Source organism: Macrobrachium rosenbergii, chromosome 1 (genome assembly GCF_040412425.1).
Source record: "Macrobrachium rosenbergii isolate ZJJX-2024 chromosome 1, ASM4041242v1, whole genome shotgun sequence".
NCBI classification, from domain to species: domain Eukaryota; kingdom Metazoa; phylum Arthropoda; class Malacostraca; order Decapoda; family Palaemonidae; genus Macrobrachium; species Macrobrachium rosenbergii.
Genome location: NC_089741.1, coordinates 47736133 through 47760972, shown reverse-complemented (window position 1 = coordinate 47760972; position 24840 = coordinate 47736133). Strand labels below are relative to the sequence as shown.

At 33.8% G+C, this 24840-nt stretch overlaps 2 protein-coding genes across 5 annotated transcripts in view; both read left to right on the top strand.

Moving 5' to 3' along the window:
- The window catches only part of LOC136833471 (insulin gene enhancer protein ISL-1-like), a 567526-nt gene that overhangs the window by 69772 nt on the left and 472914 nt on the right, over positions 1 to 24840 (top strand). The window lies entirely within an intron of this gene.
- Positions 3395 to 3871, top strand: LOC136840432 (uncharacterized). Its single transcript, XM_067107113.1, has one exon. The coding sequence runs from the start codon at positions 3395 to 3397 to the stop codon at positions 3869 to 3871; it is 477 nt and encodes a 158-aa protein (XP_066963214.1).

Genomic DNA, 24840 nt, shown 5'->3' with positions numbered 1-24840 from the left:
AGTTTTTAAAACGAATTTTAATTCGGCTTTTTAAAAAAACATTTTGGAGCGTTTTTTTATACCAAACAGTATCTCCGTTGTAACCTGCGGTTTTTATTTTTAAGTTTTTAGTATTTTCTCATTTTTAAAAAAATCTTTTTTGGCTGTTTAATCTTTTAAAAAAAGATTCTGTATTTACACGAAAAGGTGGAAGTAGTTTTTGAAAAAGTCGCATGCAACTTTTTAAAGCAGGCTGTTCCCTGCTTTGCAACAGAGAATTTTGACTTCGAATTTTTAGGAATGAAGTGTTCATAATTCTTTTTTGAACCATTTTGTATTTGCCACGAAGCTTACAGTATTCTATTATTTTTTTTTTAATTCTCATTTTGATGAAGACTTTTTAACCAGAATTTTATTATCGTACTGCTCAGAAATGAACAGTGGTGTTTTACAGAAATGAATTTTGCAAATAATCTCTTTGCCAGATTTGATGTTTTAATCTACTTGCCATTTGTGCTGTAAATTAGTAATGATTTTTCTTTATGATAAACAGTTACTATTATATGGTATGAGTCATATAGAACGTCTATGTATGATTACAATTATTTTAAAGTTATTGCGGTTAGATATACTGACAAATTCGTTCTTACACACTTTGTCTAGTGTAACAGATGGCCTAAGTAGATTATTGTAATTGTAAGGAATATTATACGGGAACTGGATTTGCAGTTATTATTATTATTATTATTATTATTATTATTATTATTATTATTATTATTATTATTATTATTATTACTTATTATTATTATTATTATTATTATTATTTTCTGATAACGAAATTTTATGTGTTCATGGTTTTGAATTACTCATAGCAGTACTATTATGAGTAAGGCAAAGGAGGACTATTTTTTGTAAGGACTTTAGTCTAAGGACTTGTGGTTTGGGACTTTTTGTGTGAGGACTTTGTTTACGCTTCCGAATGTTTGCATACTTTGCGATAGCTTTTCCCCGCTTGACCTTCCATCTTCCTGTTTGCTCAGCCATCTACCAGAACAAGTTCTACGGGCCGCTTGTAAGAGCATGAGCCTGTGCTGCCATATGGCCAGGTAAATAAACAAGTCAACAAAAACAAAAACAACTACTTGTACTTTCACCCCCAAAAATACTTGTAGATATATATTTTGTAAAATAAAATTTAGCTTGAAAGTCTAGGTAAATAAACTAGTTAAGGTAAAAACCAAAACAACAACCAAGAACAACAACCAAGAACAACTTGTACTTGTACTTTTACCGAAAATTTTAATAATTGTAGATATATATATATATATATATATATATATATATATATATATATATATATATATTGATTGTTTATTTTCTATATATTTTATTTTATATATATATATATATATATATATATATATATATATATATATATATATATATTATATATATATATATTTGTAAAATGAAATTCAGCTTGAAAGTCTATGAAAATAAACAATTCAACAAAAACAAAGCAACAAGAAATACTTCCACAGAAAAAATGAATACTTGTAGATACAAACTTGTTAAAAAATTTCAGCTTGAATGTCTAAAAATATTCAGATTCTAGATTACTAACATCGAAGGGTGTTCTTCAGAGAAATAAATACGAGGCTTTAAGCCATATTCCCTTAATGCCGGATGCTTAAGACGCAAGAGCCGTGCTAAAAGCGATATGGCATTCCAGTTCAGTTATGCTAAATTGTGTACTGTTCTAACCGGGCTGAGCCCTCATTAGGAATCGTATGTTATGAGGTTAGGGCGGATTTACTGACCAGCGTAAGTATTTCAGCATTTCTGAGTTGAATGAATAATATTTTTTATTTATCCGAGTATAATTTTGACGTATATTGGTGTTTAGCTCTTGATTCGTTCTCGTGCACGCGCGCACTATATATATATATATATATATATATATATATATATATATATATATATATATATATATATATATATATATATATATATATATATATATATATTATATATATATGTATATATATATTTATTATCTGTATCTATCTATATATTTATCTATCTATCTATCTATATATCTATATATATATATATATATATATATATATATATATATATATATATATATATATATAATTATAAAATCTACAAGCTTCACAGGTTTTCAGTGAATTTCAAGCATCTAATTTTTCAGCACGACCTCTTCGCCAGAATTATAGAAGAGGGAGAAAGAGAGAGTAAGGAAAAATTGAAACCTGTAAGGTACCAGAACATTGCCTTCAAGAACACTTCATGTACACCCTAACTTTCTTTGTTCCCGTTCCCTAACTCCGTGAAACCAGGCAGCATCTCTTTCTCTCTCTCTCTCTCTCTCTCTCTCTCTCATAAACCACTCAGATCTCGAGAAGGGTTACCAAACAACCAACAGTACTTCAACTACTTCAAACCAACCAGGCCCTTCTTTCCGGTTACTGAAAAATAACAGTGGAAGGGAGTCTCTGTTTGTGTATTTTATGGGATGTAAGGTGGGGTAAATGGGGGAGGTGGGAGGGGGAGGAAGAATGTCGATTTTTCCGGTAGGGGAAAAAAAATGCATACATGCCCCTATAAGCGCCTGGGTTTGTAGGGAATCTGTCCAGTAATAAATTTTCGAAGTGCTATGAAGTTCTAGCGACATTCCTTTTTTATAATTAAATATATTTTTCTTTAAGCTAAATATACCTTAGTTTAAACCAGACCACTGAGCTGATTAACAGCTCTCCTAGGGCTGGCCCGAATGATTACACTTATATGACGTGGCTAAGAACCAATTGGTTACCTAGCAACGGGACCTACAGCTTATTGTGGAATCCGAACCACATTATAGCGAGAAATTAATTTCTATCACCAGAAATAAATTCCTCTAATTCTTCATTGGCCGGCCGAAGACTCGAACTCGGACCTAGCAGAGTGCCAGTCGAGAACTCTACCGACTCGTCCAGCGAAGAACTATAATATTTCTTTATTGAAGACGTTATTTAGCACCCAAAGAGTCTAAAGTAATGTCGGTTAAATAGGTTTTTGAAGGAGCCTACTTTTTGTAATGTAGTATTAATAATGCATTGTGTAACCCATTTCTGATATAAATATATTGAAAGGATACTTTCTATTAACCTGTATATTTTTCACTATACACCAAATTCCCAGTGGCTGCGTTAGGTTTGAGCTTATCGGTTAGCAGCGGCGTGAAGTTGCTAGCCCTTCATCCTTTCCTTGAATCCCAGCTGTTGCTGGCACCCGCCACAGTGGGTCTGCTGATTGGTCCTAGACAGCTGAAATCTTCAATTACAGTGTTTCCTCCTTTAAAATTATTAACTAGGACCACGTTGTCCTTAATAATTGCTCTTTTAGTCCTATGGGCTATGAAGCATTGTTAGATATGGGCAATGAAGCATTGTTAGATATGGGCAATGAAGCATTGTTAGATATGGGCAATGAAGCATTGTTAGATATGAGCAATGAAGCATTGTTAGATATGAGCAATGAAGCATTGTTAGATATGGGCAATGAAGCATTGTTAGATATGGGCTATGAAGCATTGTTAGATATGGACAATGAAGCATTGTTACTTATGGTCAATGAAGCATTGTTAGATATGAACTATGAAGTATTGTTACTTATGGGCAATGAAGCATTGTTAGATATGAACTATGAAGTATTGTTACTTATGGGCAGTGAACCATTGTTAGATATGGGCAACGAAGCATTGTTAGATATGGGCTATGAAGAATTGTTAGATATGGGCTGTGGAGCATTGTTAGATATAGGCTGTGAAGCATTGTTAGATATGGACAATGAAGCGTTGTTAGATGTGGGCAATGAAGCACTGTGAGATGTGAGCAATGAAGCATTGTTAGATATGGGCTATGAAGCATTGTTAGATATGGGCTATGAAGCATTGTTAGACATGGGCAATCAAGCATTGTTAGATATGGGCAATGAAGCATCGTTAGACTTGAGGCACTTTTAAACTTTGATTTCACTGGAAATTTTAACAATTTTAAACTCCTGAATCTGCTAAGTTACTAAGGTAAAACCCCTTCTTTGCTGGTTTCCATTAAATTTTGTTTGTACGTTAGTTTGTTTTCGCCTCTGTTATTATTTATTATTTATTAAAAAGTTCTACCTACAAGATCTATAACCTAGAAGCTTTCACCGATTTTGCACCGTTTAGGAGGCAAAGTTATTGTTGCCGTCACGAAAAATCAGAATGGACCAGAGGATCTGACGGACACCGTAGGGAGGTAGTGCCGTCAGTGAACCTCATGCGGCGGTCTGTAGGGATTACTTACGGTTCTTTGCAGCATGCCTTCGGCCCCTACCTGCAACCCCTTTCGCTCCTTTTACTGTACCTCCTTTCATATTCTCTTTCTTCCATCTTACTTTCCACCCTCTCCTAACAATTGATTCATAGTGCAACTGCGAGGTTTTCCTCCTGTAACACCTTTCAAACCTTTTGCTGTAAATTTCCATTTCAGCGTTGAATGACCTCGTAGGTCCCAGTGCTTGGCCCTTGGCCTAAATTCTATATTCAATTCATATATGACGGAAGGAACATTTTTCAAGAGATCAGGTTGGCTGTATATCTGACATGGAATGAACAAATCTGCATCGTCGAGAGCACAGATTTTCAGAACGCCACCAGAAAAAGAATTCACTTTCATTTGTATCCGCATATTAGGCAAGGAAAGGTTGTTAAAGTTACTGAATTGCATCGTTTGACACGCCACGGTCATTAAAGAGATGTAAGACGTCTTCTGAAAACGATTTAGCCTATATTTATGTGTTGTTTTTTTTTTTTTTTTTTTTATAAAAGTATGCAAACCTTTTAAATAAATCTGATTAGTTCTGAATAATCGCAAAGTACAATAAGCATCTTCATGCATATAAATATTCGTAATTTAAGTACAGTACAATACACGTTTAAAATTGTTTTGTGTATTCATGGGCACATGCCAACTTGAAAATGCACCTCTCTCTCTCACTCTCTCTCTTTTTCTCTCTCTCTCTCTCTCTCTCTCTCTCCCCTATATATATACATGTATATATATACACATACATACGTACATACTCGTACATACACACCCACCTATAGTCATTGAGGATTATAGCACCAGCATGCATTACTACTCGTTTGCGTATAAATAATCTACTCAGACACGCACAAGAATTGGCGTGCGTGTGTGTATATGTGTGTGTGTGCACGGATCTATGCAGTTATTTCTCCTGCCGTAATTCAGGGGATAATCTTAGCGCGGCTTTTTCAGTAATCCCCTTCTTAATTTTTGCTTCGCGAAGCTAGCGAACACTTTTATCAATACGGTAAAAAGGGCTGCTACCTTTATCATCTGCTTGAAAATAGGGGCCAAGTTAATCCTTTAAAGGTTGCTATATTGATTGGGCGCCGGCGGAATGAGAGAGAGAGAGAGAGAGAGAGAGAGAGAGAGAGAGAGAGAGAGAGAGAGAGAGAGAGAGAGAGAGAGAGAATATATAGTTCTTTTAAAGACGCACGATGAGTGAAAATGTCCGGGTATGGTTAGTACGGGATCTTGTTCTTAATATATTTTTTTATAGTTTCTAAAAGAATAAAATAGCTTATGCATTAGTCAAACGATTGTGTGTGCATACAAGAGTATATTTATGTATGTATGTATGCATGTAGGTAATTATGTATGCATGTATGTATGCAGAACCAAGAGATAATAATCCTATTTGATTGTCTCATTCGTTTATGGCAGAAGTTTATGCTTATTTGTGTGATATATAAAAAGAGAGAGAGAGAGAGAGAGAGAGAGAGAGAGAGAGAGAGAGAGAGAGAGAGAGAGAGAGAGAGACTCAGCTTAAAACCGTGATAGTAGGGAAGGGGCGTTTACCCCTGAAAAGCAATCATGTGATGGCTTTTGATGGGTCCAGTGGGGACATCAGCCCTCCTCTCTCTCTCTCTCTCTCTCTCTCTCTCTCTCTCTCTCTCTCTGTTCCCCTTTACTTCTCTGGTTCTTCTTGCAATTATTACCTTTCTGTATCTTTCAGCTTTCTCAACTGGGGACCCTTCAGTATATTATTTTTGTAACATTTTCTTTTCATGCTTCGTACTCTCTTTTAGTCGTTTTTTTTCTCTTATTGAAGCGTATTTACACTTCATTTTTATTTCGGTGCTTTCATCACACTTATTCTTATTTGCCTTATGTTTGATCTATTTTTACTCATTCAACAGCGTTTCTCCCCTTCTTTCCACTTCGCTTCGTTTCTTTCAGCGTCTCTCTCTCTCTCTCTCTCTCTCTCTCTCTCTCTCTCTCTCTCTCTCTCTCTCTCTCCTTTTTTTGTGAGTAGTGTGAGTTGAAGACTCTTATAGCGGAAAGTTTATATTTTTTTCGAGGTGTAAATGGGTTTAGTCTTCTTGTTTTCTTGTTTATTCTTATCTCGCCGTCAACAAGGAAACACTTTTGATATGTCTTCATTTTTGCTTTAATTTTTTATATTTATTATCATTTTTGTTTTATTTTTCATATTCATTTTCATTTTTTATGCAGATGTCTTCATTTCTGCTTTATTTTTTTTATTTAAAATCTTCAATTTTACTTTATTTTTTATATTTTCATTTTTGCTTTATTTTTCATATTTATTTTATCTTAGGCGACACAGGATTAAAAGAACGGTTGCTGGATATTAACATGTTAGTTGTAAGCATGTTGATTATTTATGTAGCTAAATGGAATGTTGATTGTTAATGCGCTCTGATGAATATTTTTGGCGCTAAGCAGAATGTTATTTGTTCATGTTATGTTCGGAATTCGGGAGTTAAATAGGATGTTAGCTGTTAGTGCTATGTTGAGTATTTGCGTGGTTATATATATAATAGTTCGCTAAGTTGATTATTTTTGGAGTTCAATAAAATGTTAGTTGTTAATGATAGGTCGTGAATTTGGGTCTGTGATAAAGATAAAATTTAAAAAACAGTTTTCTCTAATTTTGTTATATATTTTGCAGTTCATTTTGTAATTATTTTTCAGTTCATTTTGTTATTACTTTTAGTGTTTTCTATTTTTAATCATCTTCTCTGGTTATCTTATTTCAGTGCTTTTCACATGGCAAAAACAAACATACGTAAAATAGAGAGAGAGAAAGAGATGAATGGTGTTCTTACCATTACCCCAAAGACAAACTTAATACGGAGTTGGATTTAACCTTCGTTCGGTATTCTCAAAGGTTATCAAGACATGGCGCAAACGACAATACTTGGTTAATGATGGTGTTCTGAAGACCATCGCAAATATTAATAGAATTGAATTTTATTTAAGTCTGTTTGTTTTTTATCATTTGAGTGACTCAAACGCATCGGGAATTCATTATTAAACTTTCGGTGGTTTGACTTTGAGAACCTTTGTTGGAAAAAATTGTATTTGAAGTCCTCAACTTAATTGTGGAAAAATCTTGGTTCAAAGAATATATTCTTTGATCTTGCAAGTAAGAGAAAACAGACGATATCGATTTGAATCTGAATCTATTTGAAATCTAGACGTAATGCTTTAATGTGTTTTTGTAAATTATGAGAAACATCTGTAGGGTAGAGTTCCATAATTCCGTGACTAATCGGACATTTTCTATGGAAAGTCGTCAAGTCTTAGAGTTTTGACCATACGTTGAAATAATGAAGAAATGCTTCCTAATACTCTTGTAGATGGTAGCTGAGAGTATTAAAACTCTTTGGTAGTGGGCAAGATGACTCGAGCACTTAATGTTTTCTTGGTAGCAAAATAAAAGTAAAACATTATGGATCTCGTCATATTGTGGAGATTCCATAAATACGTACATACGGAAAATAAATATGGTAAGTGACACAGGATGGAAGGAATTTCAACAAAGTATCTTCGTATATATAAAAATGTTAAAGACAAGAAAATTGTATATTTTCTCTTGAGAAAAAAACAAATGGTAAGGACCTCCCTTTGAGTAGATCAAAATGCTCAGCATGCTTTTCCTTCAGTTGATAAATCACTGGAGCATCTGTGTCGCTTTTTCTGGGTGACCCCATAGCCAGAGTTTTCTTAACTTGGGCTGAGCTGTAGCCGCTGTTCCGTGGACTTCCACGGTCTAAAGGCTTCACCTGTTTGTCTGTGTCAGTTATTTAATTGACTAATTAAGTAGTTAGCCAGTCTGTCAATTAATTAGTTAATCGTTTCACTGAATTCTTTAATTTTTGGTATTCATTGCAGTTAAGCTACATAAATATTCATTTAAATTTTTCATATATATATATATATATATATATATATATATATATATATATATATATATATATATATATATATATATATATATATATATATATATATATATATAAATATATCTATTAAACGTGTCCAGCTGTTAAAGAGGGGTAGTGACTTACGTTTATATTACTTGTGAAATAGCTCCATGAAAACATAAAGGATGATTCATTCACTAAATTCTTGCATATGGAAGAACACACACACACACACACACACACACACACACACATATATATATATATATATATATATATATATATATATATATATATATATATATATATATATATATATATATATATATATATATATATATATATATATATATATATATATATATATAATGTGTGTGTATTTAGTATTCATATGAAAAGTTTGGATTTGAATTGGGTCGTCTGGTTGTTGTACAGCCGATATCTTGTTCGAGTATTTTACTTAGCGGATAATTCTCAGTGATAATTCTCGCTGCTGTTATTCTTCTTGCAGAGTTAAATTTGGTGTAATTAACTCATTCATTTTACTTTTAGAAGAATGTTAATCAGTATCCCAAAATTTGTGTTTAGCTTGCATACGATATAAAGGGCATGCTTGGTGTACTAGGGATGATAATAATAATAATAATAATAATAATAATAATAATAATAATAATAATAATAATTAATAATAATAAACAATAATAATAATAATTTATTTCATATGAACACAATATACAAATACAATATGCAGAGACAGATAAAAGTTGTAGATAATAGCATCAACAACTACACTGATTATGATTATGATAATACTGATAATAGTAACCTCAGTAAGTCACCGGAATACAGTAAGGGATTTACCTGAAGTTACAGATCACAATAATATTACTAATCACAGTAATAAAAGGCTATAATGAAGCTATGGTTTCAGTGATTGATAGCAATCCGCGCAAGCAAAAAAAGGATGCTATTATTGCTGTTGGATTAAAAAGCAATAATACAATTACGAATAATGAACGCACAGTAATTATATTTATGAATATTTATTCGGAATTAATCTTTCGCCGAGATTTAGAAAATGCGTCACTTTTGTGTTCTGGGTAAATTGCGTTTTCTGAATCCAGAGTGAAAATGCCGTTACCAGTATGATTTGAAACTCGTGTAAATAGATGGTGTGTGTGTGTGTGTGTGTGTGTGTGTGATGTATAAGCAAAAACATAAATATGTTTGCATAAAAGAGGTACTGAATAGATTTAATGCAAAAGTGTATCAGTAAACAATATTTTCATTGGAGAAACCAATCCACAGTTATGTATGGTATTGGGTACATGGTGTATATTTAAAAATAAATAAAGCACTCTGTAGAGATTTATTTTTAAACCTGTACCCATACATAACTGTGGATTTGTTTCTCCATTTCAAGACTCGTGTTACTATAAGTATTTTTAATGTTTTTATTATTCAAGGCGTGACCAAGCAACCGTCTAAAAGTGATCCAAAACATTTAACTTGGCTAAACTTCTTCAAAAATAAAAAAAAAAGTTTTCCCATACGTTGGTAGTGCCATCAGTGCACCTTATGTGGTACACTGTAGGCATTATTTAAGGTTCTTTGCAGCGTCCCTTCCTTAGGCCCCTAGTTGCAACCCCCTTTCGTTCCTTTTACTGTACCTCCTTTCCTATTCTCTTTCTTCCGTCTTACTCTCCACCTCCTCCTAACAATTGATTCATAGTGCAACTGCGAAGTTTTCCTTGTGTTATACCTTTCAAGCTTTTTACTGTCAATTTCCGTTTCAGCGCTGAATGACCTCATAGGTCCCAGGGCTTGGCCTTTGGCCTAAATTCTATATTCAGTTCAGTTCAAAATGAGTTTAAATGAGACGTTGGCTACTCGCAGATCAAATGCAGTTTTTCCAAGTTTTTCCTTCGACCAATTATTAATTTCCCTCTGTACATCGTTACCCTAAAGCTGAATCCTGACGAATTTCCGAAGAAGTTTATAGAGAAGTTACATTCTTCAATTTCTTTTAGATTTTACTAATATTTCATATGAAGAGGGTTTATCACCTGAATAATAATAATAATAATAAAATAATAATAATTAATAATAATAATTTTACTAATAATAATAACCCCTAATAATTGTGTAAAAAAACTCTACAAATATATAGTTAATTGTCACTATGAATTGTGGGATTACACAACTGTTTTTCACGACCTGAATAATAATAATAATAATAATAATAATAATAATAATAATAATAATAATAATAATAATAATAATAATAATAATAATAATAATAATAATAATAACTGTGTAAAAAAAACTACAAATATATAGTTAATTTTATTACTATGTAATTGTGGATTTTGATTACACAACTGTTTTTCACGAGAATGTGAATTCTAAGTAATAATAATAATAATAATAATAATAATAATAATAATAATAATAATAATAATGTGTTGGTCAGCAACGCTTGCAGGATAAGATTTTCTTTTCATGCATTATATTTATTCTGTTCTTATTAATCACCGGTTTCAGGCTTAGTTTATTAACAATTTGATTAATTTTAAACCTGTTTAACTCACACTCAATAAAACTGATGATAACCTAAACCATAAACTCGTGATTAAACTTTCATGTCAAGGCTGGAATTTACCCTTAGAAAGGCCACTCAACAGAATCATGATGAAAGGCAGCGTTTCTGCAAAGAGACTGAAGTGCTTTTCACCTTCTTTTTTTTCCCATTTTGAAAAGTATTATATTTACCTATGTTAGATATAATGTCGATGAGACATACAATTTTTCCTAATTTTTAGCTGATTTTCATTTTCACCATCTTTCTTCTCCATTTTGATAAGCATTTGTATTTACCCACATAAAGTATAATGTCGAGGAGGAAGACATTTTCGTCTTCAGTTTCAGCTACTTTTCACTTCGAAATTAATTTTGATCGTAACTTTTAAGTTCGAGAGTAATTTTACCGACCATAATCCTCTTGCACTTTGCTGGAATAGGATAGGAGGTGGGTTATGAAGCTGTGATAAAATCGTTGCTTTCTTTCTGAGTCTGACCGTTGGGATTTTTACGAAATTATTTTTTTATGAATTAGAATGTTATGTTTCATGTTTACACAGTGAAGTGCATGTATATACATACACACACATATATATGTACACACATACACATACATACATACATATATAGATATACTCTCACTCAGTTAATTTACTTTTTTTGCTTTATGTCGTAAGTGGATTTAAAGTTCTCTTAATGGAGAACGCACTACAGGCAACAAATTAAGAGGAAAAATACACATTATCCATTTATCTGTATCCATTTATCTGTTTATATATGCATATATATGTCTATCCATCTATCTACCTATCTATCTATATATATATATATATATATATATATATATATATATATATATATATATGTATATAATATATATATATATATATATATATATATATATATATATATATATATATATATATATATATATATATATATATATATATACATATACACACACACACACACACACACACTCATTTATGCTCACAGAGACTCAGCGAATGATTCTGCTTTTTCTTGAGAGCACCTGTAGCCCGCAGCGCTATGACTAGTCAGGTCACTTGCCACTCCCAGCAGAAGTCATTAGTACCCGTAATTGAAGCCGAGATTCTTCCCAGCATATAATTCCAGAACAATACACCTCATCATCCTGAAAAATAGTTGTTTCGGGTTGTGGCTGTGGCTTCCTAAAACGTTCATGGAAAGCCAGTTGGCTATTTGCTGACCTTGCTCAATCCTTTTCCTGCTTATTGGACGCGGTTGTGTGTGTGTGTGTGTGTGTTAATGTTACTGCATATCAAAATTTAGAAAGAGTACATATAGACATTTACCAATGTATTCTTATTTATTACTGCACCTTTTAATTTACTGGTATGGTAAAACCATGTTTTGCAGAATTCTGACCAGCCCCTTTGAGTCAAATTTGCTAGTAAATTGAACACAATAGAAAGGGAGAGAATATTAGACAAGAGAGTTAGACAAGAAAGCAAGAGTAGGGTGATTGAAATGAAGAGGAGACCCTTAACATGGAAAAGCAAGGAAGATAGCATGGGAATAGGAGGAGTCTACTAGATTTATGATGTTGGTTTATTTTGATACAATATTTAGGAAAGATTCACTACAGCTGAAGGGAAGAAAATGTCCACAAAAAGACATTTTGAGTAGAAAGTATTAGAACGACGGGGTAAATGAATTGTGTTAAAGTACCTTCCGCATGCTGAGAATAGTGAGAGATAAACTAACAATATATTTAGCTGAAGGTAATATAATTGTTCTCGCTCCTTGTCATGTGGAAAAGAGGGATACTGTATTATTGCAAAGAAAGCGGTACGTTTTGCTTAAGGGTGTGAATATTGTTTCCCGAATTGGTTCTTGAGAATCTATAAGGGAAAAAGGTCTGGCACTCTTTGGTTCATTTATTCAGTTGGCTATTCATCTCACATTATTTCTTGAGGAGTTTTATGAACAATGAAAATAATTAAAAGAAGAAAGAAATAAGACATGTGGACTAATTAACAGAAATAATTAAGAAAAGAAGAATTAAAACATGTGGAGTAATTATTAACAGAAATAATTAAGATAAGAAATAAGAAATGTGGAGTAATTAACAGAAATAATTAAAAAAAGAAAACAAAACATATGGAGTATTTAACAGAAACAATTAAGAAAAGAAGAAATAATTCATGTGGAGTAATTAACAGAAGTAATTAGAAAAAGAAAGAAACAAAACATGTGGAGTAATTAACAGAAATATTCTTTAAAGTAAGAAACAAGACATGTAGAGTGCTTTTTGCTCAAAATACTTTGTTTAAGGAAAACATATAAATCTTCATGTACATTTAAATGCGAATATGTACAATAAATAATCATGAAGTCTCAGACTGAATGAGGGATTATTTATGCGTATTATAGAGCACACACGCATTCATAGATACACGGGATCCTATTAAATGCACGCTTCTACGGAAGCTATTTGAAAATTAAAAGGAATGTGACCACCGGATAATAAAAAGGCCATCCGCTTAATTAGAATAGCCGGAAGAAATTAATTAATGAATGTGAGTAATTAAAGTGTACGTCCTCTTTGGTTTGCCATACAATTACGGTTATGTCATTCATTGACTGATAACATATGATGTTATTTCTTCTTTTTTTTATTAACTGTCTTCTTCTTTTTAATAACCTTGATGTGACAGTTTTGTGGAAAATACACTACCAGAAAGAAACAAGACATGGGGAGTAATTAACGGAAATAATAAAAAAAAGAAATAAGACATTGAGTAATTAACAGAAATAATTAAAAAAAGGAAACAAAACATATAAAGTAATTAACAGAAATAATTAAGAAAAGAAGATACAAGACATGTGGAGTAATTAACGGAAATAATAAAAAAAAACAATTCATGTGGAGTAATTAACGGAAATAAAAAAGAATAAAGAAATAAGACATATGGAGTAGTTAACAGAAATAATTAAAAGAAAGAAATAAAACATGTAGAGCAACAGAAATAGTTAAGAAAAGAAGAAACAAGACATGTGGAGAATTAACAGAAATAATAAGAAAAAAAGACACAAGACGTGTAGAGTAGCTAACACAAATAATTAAGAAAAGAAAGAAACACACCACATGGAGTAATTAACAGAAATAATAAAAAAAGAAACGACATGTGGAGTAATTAACAGAAATAATAAAAAAAAGAAAGACACAAGACGAGTTGAGTAATTAACAGAAATAATGAAAAAAAGAAGATAAAAAAAGAGAATTAAGGAAAGTGAAGTAATGTAAAAAAAAAAATAAAGTGTATGAAAAGCAGATGCTATACCTTGAGGGTAAAGGTTCCTTTATAATGTATTGGTGAAAGAAAATGTCAAAATGTCACCGCGATTTATTTGTCCTCAGCTGGCAAAGCATACAAGCACACTTCTGATTAAATTACCTTGTGGAAAAAGAAAGCGTCGCCTTTGATGTGGCGAGAGAGAGAGAGAGAGAGAGAGAGAGAGAGAGAGAGAGAGAGAGAGAGAGAGAGAGAGATTCCTAAAGTCGTTCGTGTGGGTTTCTTGTAATTAAAGATATCGCTTGAATATTTAGCCTTAGGTTCTCGCCCCATTTTTATAAGCGTCGATTATTTTCTGTAATTCTTTGTTTTTTGTTTGATAAACTCGATATTGTCTGTTACCCGAGGTCTTAATGACGGTACCTGCGAATGGTTTTTGTTAACAGTTGCTCGGATAAATGTCTTAAGACCCAAATTGTTTTTATCTAAATGAAGCAAGGTAGTAAAAATGATCAGTATTTGTCCTGAATATTTATTGAAGTTTTCCACGCGGAAGTCAAATTTGAAATGATTATTACAAAGCCGAAATGATTATTGCAAGACTGAAGTAATTGTTACAGAACTAAAATGATTACCTGTTACAAAATTGAAATGGTGACTACAAGACTGAAATGATTATTACAAAACTGAAATGATTACTTTAAAACCGAAATGATCATTATAAAACTGAAATGATCATTGCAAAACCGAAATGATCATTACAAAACTGAAACGATCATTACCAAACTGAAATGATTATTACAAAACTGAAACGATCATTGCAAAACCGAAATGATCATTACAAAACTGAAACGATCATTACAAAACTGAAATGATCGTTGCAAAACTGAAATGATCATTACAAAATTGAAACGATCATTACAAAACTGAAACGCTCATTACAAAACTGAAATGATCATTATAAAACTAAAACGATCATTACAAAACTGAAACGATCATTACAAAACTGAAACGATCATTACAAAACTGAAATGACCATTTCAAAAGTGAAATGATCATTGCAAAACTGAAATGATCATTACAAAACTGAAACGATCATTACAAAATTGAAACGATCATTACAAAACTGAAATGATCATTACAAAACTGAAACGATCATTACAAAATTGAAACGATCATTACAAAACTGAAACGCTCATGACAAAACTGAAATGATCATTGCAAAACTGAAATGATCATTACAAAACTGAAATGATCATTACAAAACTGAAACGATCATTACAAAACTGAAACGATCATTACAAAACTGAAATGATCATTACAAAACTGAAATGATCATTGCAAAACTGAAATGATCATTACAAAACTGAAACGATTATTACAGTCGCTGCCGTTGTTTACTCATGCAATCCGCAAGTGATCAAATCCGAGTAATGATTCTACAGATGCGGGCGGATTCCTTCCTCAAGGGTCGTATCATGGTATCAGTGGTAAACAGATGCTGGGCAGAGGAGAGAGAGAGAGAGAGAGAGAGAGAGAGAGAGAGAGAGAGAGAGAGAGCCGAGTCTTTTGGGGGAAAGGGTGGGCCTTGGATAGGACTCCTCCGCCACAGGGACACTGGGATCCTGAGAAGGACGGGGAGGGCCCTCAGGGAGGGGGGAGGGAATTGGGGAGGGGGGTGGTAGGGGAGAGAGCATGGGATGGCGGCGTGGGACCTGTCACAGTGCTATTGATTTACTCCAGGCTCCGGTTAGCGCTCCGCCTGCGTGTGTGTGTGTGTGCGTGTGTGTACGTGTGTTTGTGTGTGTGTGTATGTGTGTGTGTGTGGTTCCTTACAACTGGTGTTGTTTGGTGATGGTAACTGGTGTTGAATGTGGATTGTTATGGCCTTATTTCGTATAAATGCTTGTGTTTGTATGTACGTTTGTGTGCGTATGTTGGTCTTCACAGCTGGTATTGTATAGGGATCATAACTGGTTTAATTATATACATACATACCTGCATATATATGCATATATATATATATGTATATATACCTATATATATATATATGTATGTGTGTATATATATATATATATATATATATATATATATATATATATATATATATATATATATATATATATATATATGTATGTATGTATGTATCAGTGTGTGTATCGTGATCAATACATATCCGCCTGCATATATATATATATATATATATATATATATATATATATATATATATATATATATATATATATATATGTGTGTGTGTGTGTGTGTTTGTGTGTGTATGGTTCTTTACAACTTGCTGTCTGTTGATGAAAACTTGTGTTTACTGGTGTTAATTGCATTTTGTTTTCCCCTTTTCATCCAGGGTAGTTGTGAAGCCTCCTGTGTGTGTGTGTGTGTGTGTGTGTGTGTGTTTGTGTGTGTATAAGCATGGTTTTTTTGTTTGCATGTGAGTCCTTGCAAGTGGTGCTGTTGGTGTTGTTTTTTTCGAATTGTAGGTATGGACTAATGTGATATATCTGAGGGAACGCGTTTATATTTTTGGAAATTATTGTTGCTGATTGTTAGTTTTTCTTTTATAACTAAGGTGTTCTATAGTCGTATAAGGATTAGAATGGCTTTTATTAAAGCTCTCTTTCTCTCTCTTACTGGGTTCGTACAATGTTATAATCATTTCGTTTATTCATTTATTGTTCTACGGTAGATTATTAATAAAATGTATTTTTATGAAAGAGCCTCACGCACCTGTGAAAAATATCTTTAGATACACATACATACATACATACATACATACATACATACATACATACATACATACATACATACATACATACATACTTGAAGTGTTTACCAGAGTTTGCCTCTCCTTTGCATTTCTTCCATGAACAGTAATTTATGTGTACACACTTTTTAATATATTTATATATGCATATATATGTATACGTAGATAGATAGATAGATAGATAGATAGATAGATAGATAGATAGATAGATAGCCCCATGGCGTTTTCAACTCCTCTGCGACTACCATTGTCGACTAACCATCCAGCTACATATTGTACTGATAAGGTTAATAATCGGACACTGTGGCTTTAAAAGAGCCTGGCTATCCACCTGCCCTCGCCCAGGATTCGAACCTGGGCCCTCTTGCTTGATAAGTAAGAATGCGACTGATGGTGTAAGAGAGGTAGTGGAGAATAAGACTTTGATATTCAAGAATCACGGAGAAAGTTCTGGAAAAGATGTTAGTGGCGGAATGTGTAGGGGGCTTCGACGATGTGCTTATGAGCAAACGTTGTCGTTGTGTGAACCGACTAATATGGTGGAAGTTTTCTGTACAGCGAGTTAATCCATAATTCACAGGATTCTGCCTACATCTGATATACAGTTAGTTTCTACTCATTTTATATGGCCTCTTTCCCCGTAGTGGGTTAGAGCCGTCAGTGCACCTCATGCGGTGCACTGTAGGCATTACTTAAGTTCTTTGCGGCGTGCCTTCGACCCCTAGCTGCAATCCTTTTCGTTCCTTTTACTGTACTTCCTTTAATATTCCCTTTCTTCCATCTTATTTTCCACCCTATCCGAACAGTGGATTCATAGTGCAACTGTGGGATTTTCCTCCTGTTACACCTTTCAAACCTTTTACTGTCAATTTTCATTTCAGCGCTAAATGACCTCATAAGTCCCATTGATAGGCCTTTGGCCTAAGTCTGAAATTCAACTCAACTCAACTCACATGGTCTCTTTCCACCAGCTGTCCAACTCATTGAAATTTTTTTTGTTCCTTTTGTTTTACGTTTTTAGGACAGATCTTTAGGGTCCACAATCTGAGTCTCGAAATGTTTGCGCAGCTTTTTATTTAAACTTAGGGCAGTGTAATTGCCGCCATCCAGCCTGGGGCCGGTCTGTCTTTTGATGACCCTTGTATCAATATACAGAATGAAGGTGTCCATATTCGAACGCCATAACAGTTCGAAACATCCTTAAGGTAGGGACTTGATGTTCCGACCCTCTCTTATATTACCATCATTTTTAACGGTTTGTACACACCAGTAATAATCTTATCGCGACAATAGAATTATTCGTATCATCACCTCTGTAACGAAAGACGACGAAAGTTCTTCATTGGCTGTTTGAACGTATTTTGAAGAGTTCGAGGACTTTATTTCGGTGATATTTCTTCATAATGTGGTTCGATATTATCCCTTTGCTAGGTAACCATTGGTTCTTAGCCACGTAAAATAAATCTTTTTTGTTAAAGACTTGATATACTTAACTTTGACTTATTTTGTTTGACCGATATTATCAGAGGCATTGAACGACTTGTTAAGCTGTCAGACCAGTTAACGATGACAAGTGTTCTAATGTCAGCTGCTAAGAAATAAAAAAAAATGAAGAAAAAAGAAAAAAGTCTATATTCTCGGTAGCTTTGGTGGCAACATCAAGGCCTATGTATAGAATGGTTGGGATTCTTACCACTCAGGAATCTCTGTTTTCCTAGGTTTAGGCGCTGGGTTTAGGAAGATGTAGTACACGTTATTCTATATTCTATTTAAATGTAACTTCAACAAGCACAGTGTTTTCACAACTTTGCCACCTCTTCTTGATCGAATTATCCTATGAATTGTATTGAATTTAGAATTTAGGCCAAAGGCCAAGCACTGGGACCTATGAAGTCATTCAGCGCTGAGAAGAAAATTGACAGTAAGAGGTTTGAAAGGTGTAACAGGAGGAAAACCTCGCAGTTGTACTATAAATCAATTGTTAGGAGACGGTGGAAAGTAAGATGGAAGAAAGAGAATATGAAAGGAGGTACAGTAAGTAAGAATGATCCTGTTGACCATCTTCAAACCAATGCCCATCACACGGAGGCTCACGTAGGTACATAACTAGTATTAATAATAGTAGTATAGGAAAAGGGAGACGTGTTATTTTGAAAACAATTATATTAAAAATTTTAATGATAATAATAATAACACTCGTAGGCTCTTTCGTTTAAGTAGAGCGAATTGGTTTTACCGTCTTACAAGAAAGGAAAATGAAGGCATTACGGTAGAGCTCAATTTATATACCCACGTACTGACACGTAATTAACTCCCTCGGTTAGTCCTTGATTTAATTGTTAAAGGAAGAATGTTTCATTGACTTTTTTTTTATGTGAGGTCATTCTGTGATAGCTTGAAAGCTTTTATAAGTCTGTTTATATACATACATATATACATACATATATATATATATATACATACATATAATATATATCTATATATATATATATATATATATATATATATATTATATGTATATATACGTAAATATGCATATACAAACATACTTATTATGCAGCTTTCGTTGGACGAAAATAATATTTCAATTTTATTATTTTTCGCTGAATTCTTTTCAGATTTATCAAGAGGCTGCTCAATAAAGGCACAATTGATTTAGGTGACCATTTCTTAATTGTTAATTGTGGATGACCATCGACAGGCATTTCCTTTTAATCTTGAAGAGTGGGAAATTGGAAGTGCTTGAAAGCATAAAAAAAGCACTACATCATGAATGAGATATTTGGAAGATTTCAAAGCAATGTTGTACAAAAACGTTAGGCTACATTTTGGAATATTCCAGTCTTTTTCTCCAGTGATTTGAATTATTCTAGTAATTTGCTCGTATACATTTCTAAAAAAAAATGAAACAAGAGAGAGAGAGAGAGAGAGAGAGAGAGAGAGAGAGAGAGAGAGAGAGAGAGAGAGAGAGAGAGAGAGAGAGAGAGAGAGAGAGAGAGAGAGAGAGAGAGAGTAGCTAAAAGCCTTGCAGAGTCAGACCGACAGGCAATGAGAATCTGAGAGGGAGAGAAAAAGCGTAGCAGACATACGAACATACCGGCAACTCAGTCCGACAGAAACAGATAGTTTAACAAACGGGCAACCCCAGAGAGAGAGAGAGAGAGAGAGAGAGAGAGAAGAGAGAGAGAGAGAGAGATGGTCAGTTAGGCATTAAGTCAAAGACAGACGGACGGTCACAGAGAGAGAAAGAGAAAGAGAGAGAATGAACAGATAGGTATTAAGTCAAAGACACAAACGGAGGGTCTCACACACACACACACACACACACACAGAGAGGAGGAAACAACGAAGTGTCACAGAGAGAGAGAGAGAGAGAGAGAGAGAGAGAAGGAAACAACGAAGTGTCAGAGACAAAAGACGAAGTGTCAGAGACAAAAGACGAAGAGTGTCAGAGAGAGAGAGAGAGAGAGAGAGAGAGACAGAGAGACAGAGAGAGAGAGAGAGACAGAGAGAGAGAGAGAGAGAGAGAGAGAGAGAGAGAGAGAGAGACAGAAAAGAGAAAAGAAAGCAAGAGCTGGTTTCGGACGCACAAAAGCTCTCTCTCTCTCTCTCTCTCTCTCTCTCTCTCTCTCTCTCTCTCTCTCTCTCTCTCTCTCTCCTTGCAACGAAAGGGTGGGTCGGAATGTTATGCCACGAAATTCATGTTGAAAAGGCCTCGCGGTCTCTGGAGGCCCAGGCGTCAGGTGACGCTGACGGCTCCGCGCGACAGGGCAGCGACGGGACAATTCCTCCTGACGGATGTGGTCCGGCAGGAGGGAAAATAGACGGAAAAATAAGAGAGAAACGCAAAACAGAGGTAGAGGTAAGGGGGACGCAAAAATAATAAAAAAATATCGATTTGGTTGGAATAAACACAAAACAGAGATAGAGGTGTGAATGTAAAAACAATGGTTTTGATGTGATAAACTAAATATGATACGTTTGTATGTTATCAGCATCCATTAGAAAGTACTAGTTTTGAAATAAGAGAGAAACAAACACAAGACATAGATAAGGATGAGGGGGATGCAAAAATAACGAAATAATTTTGAGGAACAAATACAAAACCCAAGTGTGAGGGTAATGCATAAAAATGAAATAATAATTTTGAGGAACAAATGCAAAAACAAAGTTAGAGGTGAGTGGAAAGCAAAAATAATAAAAATATAAATTTTGAGAAACAAATACAAAACAAGTAGGGGCGTGAATGCAAAAAAAAATAAAATAGTATTAATGTGATAAACTAAATAGAAAGTACGCGTGGGGTATCAGTATCCATTAGAAAATAGTTTGAAAAAATGACAGGTTGAAATAAAACAAGTAAAAAATGCGTCGAAGTTTCTTCGGCGCAATCGAGTTTTCTGTATATCGTATAATCAAGGCCACCGAAAACAGATCTATCTTTCGGTGGTCTTGATATACTGCTGTATGAGCAGCGTCCCATGAAACTTAACTACGGGCCGGTGGTGGCCTCTCCTATATCGTTGCCAGATGCACGATTATGGCTAACTTTAACCTTAAATAAAATAAAAACTACCGAGGAGGCTAGAGGGCTGCAATTTGGTATGTTTGATGATTAGAGGGTGGATGATCAACATACCAATTTGCAGCCCTCTAGCCTTATTAGTTCTTAAGATCTGAGGGCGGACAGAAAAAGGTGCTGATCGACAGACAAAGCCGGCACAGTAGTTTTCCTTCCAGAAAACTAAAAAGCATAAATAAGTAAGATTGAAAAAAAAAAAGTTTTATGTGGTAAACTAAACAGAACGTGTGTGTATGTTATCAGTATCCATTAGAAAATAATAGTTTTGAAGGATGGTGGATTGAAATAAAAAGCATAAATAAGTAAGATGGAAAAATATAAAACATTATGCATGATGTCAGCACTACTTAATAACTTTTTGGAACGTCAATGAAAATGAAAAGAAATAAAGGGGAAAGGAATATCAGAAATGAATGAGGAAGATAAAAAATAAAGAATACAAAAACAAATAGTATCAATCTTAGATAAATGCAAAGTTTTTCAAATGAAATGAAATACAGTAAAAATCCTATCGCTTTTAAGGTACCGTTATTTTAAATGAAATAAGAAAATTAGAAAAAAATCACTGAAGATTAAGAAAAAACATATTAGATCATTGAAGCTTTTAATTAAGAAAATCTTAGTTTAACCAGAAAAAACAGCTCTCCTAGGGCTGGCCCGAAGAATTAGATTTACTTTCATGGCTAAGAAAAACATATTAATCCGAACCACATTATAGCATTTTCTATCACCAGAAACAAATTTCTCTTGTTCTTCACTGGCCGGTCGGAGATTTTAATGAATAAATAGGAATAAAAATAAGAATAAAAAATTTCGTCTTAACAACAACAGATTTCCAAGAATTCGAAGACTTCACGAAATAAAAATCAAGTAAAAAAAATATAAATTTTCTAACAAAAATATCACTTCCAGGAATTAAAAAAAATTTTTTTTTTCGAACAAAGTAGCTAATGGAACGTTAAGGCATGTCCCTTCGGGGGTGATCGCATGTTGCTTAATGATCATTAGCTAATGATGATTTTATTCCCGGCGGGTTTCAAGCATGGACGTCAAAAGCCAGGAGACTTGACTTGTCCCTACGAATGCAATGTGATTTTTTTTTTGTGTTGATAACTAGGTCAATTTGAATGAACAAGTTCTTTCACTATCTACATTTATATATATATATATATGTATGTATATATATATGTATACGTATAATATAGATATATATATATATACATTTATATATATATATATATATATATATATATATATATATATATATATATATATATATATATATATATATATACTGTATAAAAATAATATATATACACATATAAACTATGTGAACACATGAACACAGCAAGCGAAAACAAACACGCACACACACGCGAATATATATACACATATATATATAATATATAATATACATACATATATATATGTGTGTGTGTGTGTGTGTGTGCGTGTGTGCTTGCAGTGTTCATGTCTAGGTAGAAAGAGAGACAGGCTTATTAAAATTGACAAATGTTAATGTGAAAGACGACAGGTTTATTTAAAATTGACAAATACATGCATACATACATACATGCATACACACATACGTACTTTCATGTACTCGATTGTTTCTTAAACAGAGATTGAAAACGAATGAAAACAACGCAATTAATTCTTTGCTGATTTTTTTTTATTTTACTCTTTTTCGAGACCAATCTTTTCCTCTCTGACTAATTGCTTTCGCTGAGATTTTAAAGGGGCCATGGTGTCATTGAATTTCTCCCAATAATTTGTGTGAGTTTTTTGTTTTATAAATGAACTGAGAATTTAATATCAAGGTCGACGTCATTACTTCATCTCTCTAGTCTTAATATTATATTTCCCTCCCTCATTTTCTTTTCTCTTCTCTTTTCCGATTCGTCCTCCTCCTCCTCCTCCTCCTCCTCCTCCCTGTAGGCGGATAGTGCCGTCAATGCACCTGACTGTAGGCATTACTAAAGTTTCTTTGCAGCGTCCCTTCGGCCCTAGCTGCAACCCCTTTCATTCCTTTTACTATACCTCCATTCATATTATCTTTCTTCCATCTTGCTATCCACCCTCTCCTAACAATTGATTCATGGTGCAACTGCGAGGTTTTCCTCCTGTTACACCTTTCAAGCCTATCTACTCTCAATTGCCTTTCCAGGGCTGAATGACCTCATGGGTCCCAGTGCTTGGCCTTTGGACTAAACTCGGTATTCCATTCCATCCTCCTCCTCCTCTTCCTCCTCCTCCTCCTCCTCCTCCTCCTCCTCTCTCTTCTTACCGTTCTTTTAATCCCAACATCTCTTCCTTTCTTTTCCTCTTCTCATTCGTCCTCCTCCGCTCATTCTTATGGTTTTTTCTCCTCCATTTTCTCACCGGTTTCTTCCTGTTCCTTCTTTTCATCTCCTCCCCCTGTCTTCCCAATTCACACTCGTCTTCCTCTTCCCATTCGGCCTGTTCCTTTTCAGTCTTTTATCTCTCCTTCTCTGTCTTCTATCTCTCCTTCTCAATTTATTATCTCTCTCAATCTAATATCTCTCAGTTTTTTATCTCCTCAATCTTCTATCTCTCCTTCTTTGTTTATTATTTCTTTCAATCTTAATATCTCTCCTTCCCAGTTTTTTATCTCCTCAATCTTCTATCTCTCCTTCTTAATTTATTATCTCTCTCAGTCTTATATCTCTCCTTCTCAGTCTTTATCTCTTCAATCTTCTATCTCTCCTTCTCAGTACTCTGTCTCCTTCTCAATCTTCTATCTCTCTTTCTCAGTTTTTTTATCTCTCCTTCTTAATCTTCTGTCTCTCCTTCTCAGTCATCTATCTCTCCTTCTCAATCTTCTATCTCTCCATCTCAATTTTTTATCCCTCAGTCTTATATCTCTCAGTTTTTATCTCATTAATCTTCTGTCTCCCCTCAATCCTCTATATCTCCTCGGTGATCTATCTATCCTTCTCAGTCTTCTGTCTCTCTCCTTCTCAATCTTCTATCTCTCCTTGTCAGTTTTTTTATCTCTCCTTCTCAGTCTTCTATCTCTCCTTCTCAATCTTTTATCTCTCCTTCTCAATTTTTTACCCCTCCTTCTCAATCTTATATTTTTCATAGTTTTTTTTTTTATCTCCTCAATCTTCTGTCTCTCCTTCTCAGTCTTCTGTCTCTCTCCTTCTCATCATGTATCTCTACTTCTCAATCACTATCTCTTCTTACCGAAATGATTCCAAAGAAGAAAAACAAAAAAAGAAAATAAAAAACAAAAGAAAGCGCAACCGCTCTCGTAATTAATCACGTGCATCAGCCGATACCCCGCGAGAGAAAATCGAAAGAAGTCGGG

Coding starts and splice junctions, on each gene's coding strand:
- LOC136840432 (XM_067107113.1), top strand. CDS start 3,395: ATGGGCTATGAAGCATTGTTAGATATGGGCAATGAAGCATTGTTAGAT.